At 38.1% G+C, this 11,835-nt stretch overlaps 1 protein-coding gene across 1 annotated transcript; it reads left to right on the top strand.

Moving 5' to 3' along the window:
* Positions 1 to 1,399: 1,399 nt before the first annotated feature.
* Positions 1,400 to 8,413, top strand: TA17358 (uncharacterized protein; the record flags this gene model as incomplete). Its single annotated transcript, XM_949621.1, has 1 exon — positions 1,400 to 8,413. One exon carries the CDS (start codon positions 1,400 to 1,402, stop codon positions 8,411 to 8,413), a length of 7,014 nt encoding a protein of 2,337 aa, XP_954714.1.
* Positions 8,414 to 11,835: the final 3,422 nt, after the last annotated feature.

The raw sequence follows: 11,835 nt of genomic DNA, 5'->3' as shown, positions 1-11,835 counted from the left end.
TTAAGTTAAGAAATTACACTTAACCATACTTAAGTATTTTCAAGACTTAGGACTCTAAAGATAACGTTAACATTTTAATATCATATTACAAAATAAATATATGTTAATAGTTTACATAGTTAGCTTACTTAAATGGCTTTATTGAGTTGAAACAGATTCATAATAGCTTGGTGTTAAGAAATCATTAATTCTAAGATGATATTAATCCAAATATTCAGACTTATAAACAAATTCATGGTTAATAAGAATACTGAGTTTATATAAGACAAAGCCGAATTCCAAATTAAGAAATGAAACTAATATAAATCTATACAAATTCTAAATCATAATATCTGAATATACATAAATACATATACTAGTGTATATTGACTAGTGTATAACTAAATTGGTAATAAATTCCAATTCATTCAAGTGATTTTGGACATCAGCTATGAATTTTGTTAGGCACTAGTGAATTATGATTATTAGAATCTAAAGGTTGTGAATAACACTAGTATTAGAAGTGTCAGAGTCGCAGTTTGTAATCTTTTGCAAACATTTAGGTACCAAATTAGTTATTCTAAAATTAAAACTTATGTTATTTTCTTGGACTGAAATTTTTATTTACTCTAGGTGCTACTGATGAGAAGTTACTTGGTCCTAGATATTGTAGATAGTATTCTAGGCATTAAAGGCATATTATAGGGTGCTAAGACAACGTGGTAGTATAGTTTTATGGCTACAATAGGCAATGTTAATATCTATAGAGTTAATTAATAGTTACTAATTGTTACGGTGAGAATTGCTGAGCTAGTAATTGGCTATTGACAGTTTTATTGAGTATTTTTAGTTAATCTTTTGATATAAATAATAATATAATTAGTAAATTATTATCCTAGTATTATCAGTAGTAAATTAGTAGTTTTAAGACCATAAATATCTTATTATTTAAACACATATATTATTATTAGTTATAGTATGTATTTTAGGTAAATTATTAATTAGTTATGTATAGAAAGGGACTGGTAAGATATAATTATTATTCTCATCATTTTGATCAACTAATTTTCAATCAAATTCTTATTAATTTTGATATTTTAGCATATTTTATTCCCCAGCCCAATATGTCTTAACAAAGAATGAGATTTTTCTTGAATTGGTAGCCTGAATGAAAAAATGGATTATATCGCTAAATTTACTATATTATATTATATTTTTCCATCAGTGGAATTTTGTAGAATCTCAGCCTGTAAAAGGTGCTTCTACAACACCTGATTCTGATGAGTCATCAGATACATCTTCAGTCAGTCATGTTACTCTTGACGTCAACTCTAGTCAGAGTAGCACTGAGTTTGACTACTTAAGAAATGGTGAACTTAGGACATTCACTCCTAAAGCTGGTCATGTATTCAGTAAGGTAATGATGGATAATGCTGAACTATGGTCTGCCAAACCGAATGATAACGCACTTAAGGCAGTACTCATGGGTTCAGGTAATAAGCCGAAACACCTTGCCTTACTCCTTCAGAGTCTTACTTTTGTACTACTATATAATTCTGATATGGATAAGGGTTGGGATGACCTTACTGCTGATAAACAGGATGTCACTAAGCTTAAATTCCTTGGTGACAATGATGCTGAGCTCTCCAAGACTGATTACAAGGTTGATTTACTAGATCTATCATTCACCTTCGCATTCAACACAGGAGTCGTCTGTAAGAAGGTCACATACAGTGATACTCCACTTTGGTCACATAGCGATGATTCTAAGTTTGCATCATTAAAGTCACTTGCTTTAGATCTTGCCAAAGATAAATTCTTTGTCAAGAACCAGTCTGATGAGTCTAAGGAACTTACCAAAGCTAAGGTCTCTGTTGACCTCAATGCTACTCAGTCTACTGATGAGTTCGTATACAGTGACGAAAGTGGTGTTGTCACATTCACACCTAAGTCTTGCCGTGTATTCAACAAGGTTATGGATGCCGACAGAGTTGTTTGTCAATCCAGTGATGATGTCTATGGTACCTTGGTTAGGACAAAGACTGTTGATAATGTTAGATTCCTGGTTGTCCTACTTGATAACCATATGTTCAAACTGTTCCATCTGGTGAATAATGAATGGCATGATCTTACCAAAGATAGGTTGGATGTTACTAAACTTAAATTCTTTGGAGAGAATGATGCAGAACTCAAGTCTTCAGACTTAGAGGTTTCATTAGTTGATCTATCATATACCTTCTCTTTCAAATCTAATGTCAAATGTAGAATGGTCAAGCTAGTAGATGGTCGCGATGTTTGGAAACACTGTGATGACTCTGCATTTGGTGAATTAAAGTCACTTCATCTAGATCTTCCATCCAACAAGTTATTTGTCAAGAATTCTTCTGATCAGACTAAGGAACTTACTGTCAAGGTTGCCCTTGATGTTAATGCTACTGAGTCTACCAGTGAGTTTGACTACTCCATGGATAATGGTCTTGTTACATTCACACCTAGGCCTGACCATGTATTCTCTAAGGTATCTCAGGGTACCAGAGTTGTCTGGGAATCCAGTGGTTGTGTCTATGGTTCATTGGTCATGTCAAAGACTAAGGCTGTTAAATTCCTAGCCGTTCTAATGACTAATAGTTCTTTCTTACTTTTCCATCTAGATGATAATGAGTGGAAAGATGTCACCTCTATGAGACATGATGTTAAGAAACTTAAATTCCTTGGTGACAGTGATGTTGTTCTAACATCGTCAGATTTCGAGGTTATGTTGGTCAACCTCTCATATACCTACATGTTCAAAGATGCTTCCAAGTGTAAGAAGGTCATGCTAGGAGATCTTGAGCTTTGGAAGCATGATGAAGATTCTAAGTTTCCATCACTAAAGTCACTTTCACTAGATCTTCCTTCTAATAAATTCAGTGTCATGAATTCCTCTGATGAGTCAAAGGAAGTTACTGTCAAGGCCGCTCTTGACGTAGAGAAGACTGAGAGTACCGAACAGTTCCATCACTCCAAGGATGCTGAATATAGTACATTCACACCTAGGACCGGCTATGTGTTCACCAAAGTATCACATGGAACTAGCCTTGTTTGGGAATCCAAGGATAATGTTTTTGGTACCTTGGTAAGAACTAAGACCACTCATGATGGTAAATTACTTGCTGTCCTACTTACCAATCATAGTTTTAAATTCTTCAATGAGGAGTCTGGTCAATGGAAAGATCTCACTGATTCCAGACGTGATGTTTCTAAACTCAAGTTCCTTGGTGAGAATGATGCTGAACTAACAACTTCTGACTACAAGGTTATGTTAGTCGACTTATTATTTACCTACTCATTCAATCCTGGTGTAGACTGCAGAAAGGTCAAGTATGGTGATGAATTTCTTTGGAAGAATACTGATGATAAAAATTTTCAGTCCATGAAGTCACTTTCACTGGACCTTCCTAATGACAAGTTCTTTGTCAAGAATTCTTCAAATCAGACTAAGCAGGTAGGTGTCAAGGTCGCCCTTGATGTCACGAAGAGTCAATCTACCAGTGAGTTCTCTCATAGTGAACAGAATGGAGTCGTTACATTCACACCTACACCTGGCCATATGTTCTACAAGGTAACTCATGGTACCGATCCTGTCTGGGAATCCTTAGATGTCTGCAGTATCTTGGTAAGAACTAAGGCTGTGGACAGTGTTAAATTCCTAGCTGTCTTAATGACCAATAATATGTTCAAACTCTTCAAACTTGAGGCTGGCAAGTTTAATGATGTAACATCTAAGAGACATGATGTTAAGATGCTTAGATTCCTTGGAGAGAATGATGTTGACCTCATGTTGTCTGACTTCTCAGTAACTGTTGTTGACCTATCATATAAGTTCACATTCAAAGATGGAGTCAAATGTCTAGCAGTTAAGTACTCCAATCGTGTTGTTTGGAGACATTCTGACGATTCCGCATTTGGTGAATTAAAGTCACTTCAACTCGATCTTCCAACGAACAGGTTCCTTGTCAAGAATTCCTCAGGTGAGTCAAAGGAACTCAACATCAATGTTGGTCTTGACCTACAGACTAGTCACAGCACTGCTCAGTTCAACTTCAATGAAGACAGTGGTGTCTTTACATTCAGTCCTAAGCCTGGTTATGTGTTCTACAAGGTATCTGACGGCCCCAAGGATGTTTGGGAATCCAAAGATGATTTCTCCAGTACCTTGGCTATGTCCAAGTCTGTAGAGAGTGTTAAATTCCTAGGTCTACTACTTGAAAATAATTTGTTCAAAGTATTCCATCTAGTGTCTGGTGAGTGGAAGGATCTAACTGCTTCCAGACGTGATGTCACTAAACTTAAGTTCCTCGGTGACAACGATAGTGAACTTGCCTCATCTCTGTATGATGTTACCTTACATGATTTATCATATACCTTCTCATTCAAGTCTGGTGTCAAGTGTAGAAAGGTAACATACAGTGATGTTCCAATGTGGACACACTCTGACGATCCTAAGTTCTCATCATTGAAGTCACTTCATCTAGATCTTGCTAAGGACCAGTTCTTTGTCAAGAATTCTTCAGATGAGAAAAAGCAACTTACTGTCAAGCTAGCTCTAGATGTAAATGCTACTCAGTCCACTAGTGAGTTCTCTCACTCTGATAAGGATGGTGTGGTTACATTCACTCCTAAGCCTGATCATTTGTTCACAAAGGTATCTGATGATACCACACACGTTTGGGGATCCAGAGATAATGTATTTGCTACTATGGCTATGACAAAGTTTATGGATAACGAGAGATATCTAGCTCTCCTACTTACTGACAATAAATTCGAGTTATACCATCATGATGGTAATAATTGGAAGAATCTAACTGCTAAGAGACATGATGTGACCAAGCTTAAATTGTATGCAGATAACAATGTTGAGCTCAAGGCAACAGACTTTACATTAACATTATCCAACCTATCATTTACCTACACATTCAAGGCTGGTGTCAGCTGTAAAAAGGTCAGACATTCCAATGATTTTGTTTGGACATACAATGATGATAAAAGCTTTCAATCCTTAAAGTCATTTTCACTCAATCTTCCTTCTAACAGATTCTTTGTCACAAGTCCCTCAGATGATACAAAGGAAGTTGCCATAAAGGCTAATGTTGACGTTAACAAGTCTGAAAATACTGATGAATGCGTCCGAACACACGATCCTGGAGTTGCTACATTCACTCCCAATCCTGGCTATGTGTTCAGTAAGATATCTCAAGGCACCACTACTGTTTGGAATTCTAGGGATAATGTCTATGCTACTTTGCTCATGACTAAGACTGTAGGGACTCAGAAATACCTTGCCGTCCTAATGGATAATAATACTTTCAAATTTTTCAATGAGGTTTCGAATAAGTTTACCGACACAACCTCTTCCAAACGCGATGTTTCTAAACTCAAATTCCTTGCTGATTCTGATTCTGAGCTCACTGCATCCGACTACTCAGTTTCATTACATGATCTGTCATTTACCTACTCATTCAATGATGGTGTCAAATTTCACACCGTGAAGTACGATGATCGTGTTCTTTGGACACACAGTGATGATCCTGAGTATTCTGAGATAAAGTCACTTTCTCTAGATCTTCCAAACAACAAGTTCCTTGTCAAGAATTTCTTAGATCAGACAAAGGAAGTACTTATCAACGTCACTCTTGATGTTCAGAAGACCAGGACCAACACACCTGAGCTCGAATACACTGCCACTGCCGACTCCGTTACATATACTCCTAAGGATGGCTATGTTCTAACAGGTGTTGTTGATGGAACAAAGGATGTTTGGGAATCCTCTTATGGTCTATTTAGTAAGTTAGTCAGGACTAAGACGGTCAGCGGCGTTAAATACCTGGTTGTCCTATTGACCGATAATATGTTCAAGCTATTTAATTTTGATTCTGGTGATTGGCACGATGTAACTTCTGAGATACATGATCTCAAGAAGCTCATGTTCCTTGGAGATAATGATACTGAACTCAAGTCCACTGACTATGATGTTACCTTAGTTGATCTCTTCTATACCTTTACACTCAAGGCTGGTGTCAAGTGTCTAAAGGTTGTGCATGATGGTCGTGATGTTTGGAAACATGATGACGATACCAACTTTTCTACGATGAAGTCACTTTCACTCGATCTTCCTAAGAACCAATTTAGTGTTATGAATTCCTCTAATAATAAAAAGGAACTCACTCTCAAGGTTGCTCTTGATGTAAATGCTACTCAGTCCACTAATGAGTTCGAATATACTGATGAGAGTGGAGTAGTCACATTCACTCCTAAGGATGACCATGTGTTCTCTAAGGTATCTGAAGGTACCAAGGCTGTGTTCCAGTCCAAAGATGCATATGGTTCATTGGTCATGGTTAAGACTGTAGATGATGTTAGATACCTAGCTGTTCTAATGACTAATAGGTTGTTCACACTGTTCCATCTAGACGGTGTTGAGTGGAAAGATGTCACTTCTTCTAGACATGATGTCAAGAAACTTAAGTTCCTCAATGATGCTGGTGCTGAACTTGCCAAGACTGACTATGATGTTTCCTTGGTAGATTTATCATATAGATATACATTCAAAGCTAATGTTAAATGTAAGAAGGTTACTCATGATGGTCGTGAAGTTTGGAAACACACTGATGATCCTAAGTTTTCTGAATTAACTACATTTTCACTGGATCTTCCTAAAAATAAATTCTTTGCCAACTCCTCTGAACAGTCTAGGGAACTTACTGTAAAGGTTTCCCTTGACCTAGACAACACTCAGTCTACTGATGAGTATGACTACTCTAGTGAAAATTTTCATACATTCAGGGGAAAGGGAGGTCATGTTTTCAGTAAGGTAGTGAAGGGTTCCAAAGATGTCTTCCAATCCAAAGATAGTGTTCATGCTGTTTTGGTAAGAGCTACTGATGACAAGAAGTTCCTTGTTGTCCTATTGACTAATAATATGTTTAAAGTGTTTCAACTAGATGATAATGACTGGAAGGATGTAACCACCGATATGCATGATCTATCCAAACTTAAGTTCCTCGGAGATGCTGATTCTGAACTCACCAAATCTGACTACTCAGTTTCCTTATCTGGCCTATCCTATGAATTCTTGTTTAAGTCTGGTGTCAACTGTAGAAAGGTTATGTTAGGAGATGATCGTCTTGTTTGGTCACATAGTGACGATAGTAGGTTTGAGTCCATGAAGTCACTTTCTCTAGATCTTTTTAAAAATAAATTCTTTGTTAAAAACTCCTTAGATCAGTCAAAGCAACTTGGTGTCAAGGTAACCCTTGATGCTCATAAGACTGATTCTACAGATTATTATACCTTCAATGATCAAAGTGGTGTCTTCACATTCAAACCTAATGATGATTATGTGTTCAACAAGGTATCTTATAATACTAAGCTTGTTTGGGAATCCTCTGGTGGTCTATGTAGTAAGTTGGTTAGAACTAATAATGACGGCAATCTCCTTGTTGTCCTACTTGCCAATAATATGTTCAAACTATTCAGAAATGACGAAGGTGACTGGGAGGACCTAACTTCTAAGAGACATGATGTTTCTTTGCTTAGGTTCCACGGTGACAATGATGCTCCTCTAAGATCATCTGACTTCAAGGTTACCTTAGTCGACTACTTCTATAGATTCACATTCAACACTGGAGTCAAATGTCTAAAGGTCACATTTGATAATATGCCTTTATGGAGACATACTGATGATCCTTCATTTGCAGAATTAAAGTCACTTCATCTTGATCTTCCCACTAACAAGTTATTTGTTAAGAACACCTCTGATCAGTCTAAGGAACTTGTCAAACCTAACACAGTCACTCTGGACCTTGAGAAGACTCAGAGTACTAGTGAGTTTGACTACACCAATAAGGATGGACTAGTTACATTCACTGCTAAGCCTAGCCATCTATTCTCTAAGCTTGTTGAAGGCCCCAAGGCTGTTTGGGACTCCCGTTACGATGTCTTTGGTACTATGGTTATGACTAAGGATAATGAGGGTGTCAGATACCTTGCTCTCCTATTGGATAATCATATGTTCAAAGTATTCAAGGATGATGCCAGCGAGTGGAAGGATGTAACCCTTAATAGACCAGATGTCAAGAGACTCAAGTTCCTTGGAGAAAGTGATGTTGTTCTAACCTCGTCAGACTATACAGTTTCCTTATCTAACTTCTCATTTACCTACCACTTCAATTCTGGAGTCAAATGTAAGAAGGTCTTGTTTGGAGATGCTGAGGTTTGGAAAGACACTGAAGATCCTAAGTTCTCATCATTGAAGTCATTTTCACTAGGTCTTTGTTCTAAGAGATTCTACGTCAAGAACCTTGATAATCAATGTAAGAGACTACCATTCGAACCACCTTCAGCTAAGGAAACATCAGCTCCAGCTCCATCACCTACCAACTTATATCCCTATTAATATAATCAGGCTAACCAAATAAATCCATATATATTTGATCCTCAATTTGGATCTATTACCAAATGTAGTCCTCAAAATATTTGTGATTACTAACATACTTAAGACTGAGTAAATAACTACGATTGCACTAACTATTTTAATTCACTTTCACAATCGTTAATATTTTGTCTCTCAAATTCTTAATCCTTTGGATGACTCTAAGTACTCTATTAGAGGTAGTCCTTTAGTTCTAGCTACATACCATAGTTATTAGTTCTAGTACCTAGGTATTTTCTCGACTGGTACTATATTACTTCATTAGTTATGTGTACTACTACTATGTAGTACTTTAGTTACTCTTACTGTTATAGGTACTGGCATATTCAACTAGTTACAACAGTGCTCTGGGTCCAATATTCACTGTACTTTGACATAGAGTTAGTATAATAGAATAGTATATTAGTAGTATATTAGTAGCTATATAGGTTTTGGTAGTATATTAGTCTAGGTACCTTAACTGTATATATAGAGTAGTATATTACTCATTGTTAGAACTCAGCTATTGGTACTTTGGCCAACAAGTCTCAAGTCTGGTACTGGATACCTTTGAACCATCAGTGATACCTTAGAGTATCCTTGGTTGGTTGACCACTGGACTTACCTGTGTGTGTGCAATGATATACTTCTGTGCAAACTGGTGCATCACCTAGAGGTAGCCCTTATATTATCTTAGAGGTATGTTACTTGTACCTAATGTTTCATCTAGTGTGTTTGACTTGTGTGTACTGATGTCCTTTGTCTATCCTTGGCTGACCTAGGTACTAAGAGTCCTACTGAGTAGTCCTTTGGGTCACCTATGTAACCTATGAGTCCACCCTAGTACCTGAGAGTCGCACCTAATTGCACTATTAGAGACACCCCTAAGTCTGTGTTACCCTTTGGCTGACCTAGGTGTGTAGTCCTCTAGACTGAGGTCCCTAGTAGTAGTCCTCAGTCCAACCTTGAGTCACCCCTAGAGTATACCTAGGCTATCTCTTTGTCCAACCTTGAGTCCAACCTTGAGTCCCCTCTGGCATCCCTTGTCCAACCCTTAGTCCGACCTTTGTCCAACCCTTAGTCCGACCTTTGTCCAACCCTTGAGAGGTGTCCCTTTGACCAACCTTGAGTCCTCCAGTGAGTATCCTTGAGTCCAACCTTAGGTATTCCTTAGCTATCCCTTTGTCCAACCCTGAGTCAACCTTGGTCCAACCCTGAGGCATAGCTATGCTAGAGGTGACCTGTGTACCTTTGAGGTACCGGAGGTACCTTTGAACCAACCTTGAGTCACAGCTCTGAGTATCCTGAGGTGTACCTTAGGTGTCCCTAGCTTCTCCTATGAGTGTGTGTTATTAACCCCACATAAAGTGTTCATTGCCCGACAAGTGTGTATGATGCTAACCCCACATTTGATGAAGATTCCACCCCATAATAAAGGATTCCACCCCATAATTCAGGATTCCACCCAACAATTTTAAGATTCTACCCCACTTGATGTTGATTTAACCCTAACTTTGAGGGTTTTGAATTTGCCTAGTCCACTAGACTGAGGTACTCTAGCTATGCTAGAGGTGTCCTGTGTACCTTTGAGGTACCGGAGGTACCTTTGAACTATCCCTGGGTCCAACCTTGAGTCTCCTATGCTATTCCTTGGCTATCTGTTATTAACCCCACAGGAACTGATCATTGCCCGACAAGTGTGTATGATGCCACCCCCACATTTGGTGAAGATTCCACCCCATAATCTGAGATTCCACCCAACATTTATAAGATTCCACCCAACAATTTCAGGATTCTACCCCACTTGATGTTGATTTAACCCTAACTTTGAGGGTTTTGAATTTGCCTAGTCCACTAGACCTCTGGCTAGAGGTGACCTGTGTATCTTTGAGGTACCGGAGGTACCTTTGACCAACCTTGAGTCCAACCTTGAGTCACCCTAGGTAATCCAGTGACTATGTGTGATCGACCCCACAAAAACTGTACATAGCCCGACAAGTGTGTATGATGCCAACCCCATATTCGATGAAGATTCCACCCCATAATTAAGGATTCCACCCAACATTTACAGGATTCTACCCCATAATATTAAGATTCCACCCCACTTGATGTTGATTTAACCCTAACTTTGAGGGTTTTGATTTTTGCCCCACAATTCAATTTAGGTATTAGGGTTTAGGTTTTAGGTTTTAGGGTTTAGGGTTTAGGGTTTAGGGTTTAGGGTTTAGGTTTTAGGGTTTAGGTTTTAGGGTTTAGGGTTTAGGTTTTAGGTTTTAGGTTTTAGGGTTTAGGTTTAGGTTTTAGGTTTTAGGTTTTAGGGTTTAGGGTTTAGGGTTTAGGGTTTAGGGTTTAGGTTTTAGGGTTTAGGTTTTAGGGTTTAGGGTTTAGGGTTTTTAGGGTTTAGGTTTTAGGGTTTAGGGTTTAGGTTTTAGGTTTTAGGTTTTAGGGTTTAGGGTTTAGGTTTTAGGTTTTAGGTTTTAGGTTTTAGGGTTTAGGGTTTAGGGTTTAGGGTTTAGGTTTTAGGGTTTAGGGGTTTAGGGTTTAGGTTTTAGGGTTTAGGGTTTAGGGTTTAGGTTTAGGGTTTAGGTTTTAGGGTTTAGGGTTTAGGGTTTAGGGTTTAGGGTTTAGGGTTTAGGGTTTAGGGTTTAGGGTTTAGGGTTTAGGGTTTAGGGTTTGGGTTTAGGGTTTAGGGTTTAGGGTTTAGGGTTTAGGTTTTAGGGTTTAGGGTTTAGGGTTTAGGTTTTAGGGTTTAGGGTTTAGGGTTTAGGGTTTTAGGTTTTAGGGTTTTAGGTTTAGGGTTTAGGTTTTAGGGTTTAGGTTTTAGGGTTTAGGGTTTAGGGTTTAGGTTTTAGGTTTTAGGTTTAGGGGTTTAGGGTTTAGGTTTTAGGGTTTAGGGTTTAGGGTTTAGGGTTTAGGGTTTAGGGTTTAGGGTTTAGGGTTTCGGGTTTAGTTTTAGGGTTTAGGGTTTAGGGTTTAGGGTTTAGGTTTTAGGGTTTAGGGTTCAGGTTTAGGGTTTAGGTTTTAGGTTTTAGGTTTTAGGGTTTAGGTTTAGGTCTTAGGGTTTAGGGGTTTAGGGTTTAGGCGTTTAGGGTTTAGGTTTTAGGGTTTAGGGTTTAGGTTTTAGGGTTTAGGGTTTAGGGTTTAGGGTTTTAGGGTTTAGGTTTAGGTTTTAGGTTTTAGGTTTTAGGTTTTAGGGTTCCCGCTCCCGGTTTTAGGTTTTAGGGTTTAGGTTTTAGGGTTTAGGCTTTAGGGTTTAGGTTTTAGGGTTTAGGGTTTAGGTTTCACGGTTTAGGGTTTAGGGTTTAGGTTTTAGGTTTTAGGGTTTACGTTTTAGGGTTTAGGTTTTAGGGTTTCGGTTCTAGGGTTTCGGGTTTAGGGGTTTTAGGGTTTAGGGTTTAGGGTTTAGG

Source organism: Theileria annulata, assembly GCF_000003225.4.
Source record: "Theileria annulata strain Ankara isolate clone C9 chromosome 1 map unlocalized, *** SEQUENCING IN PROGRESS ***".
Taxonomy (NCBI): Eukaryota; Apicomplexa; class Aconoidasida; order Piroplasmida; family Theileriidae; genus Theileria; species Theileria annulata.
The sequence above is the reverse complement of the archived record's forward strand: the minus strand, read 5'-3'. Positions and strand labels throughout refer to the sequence as shown.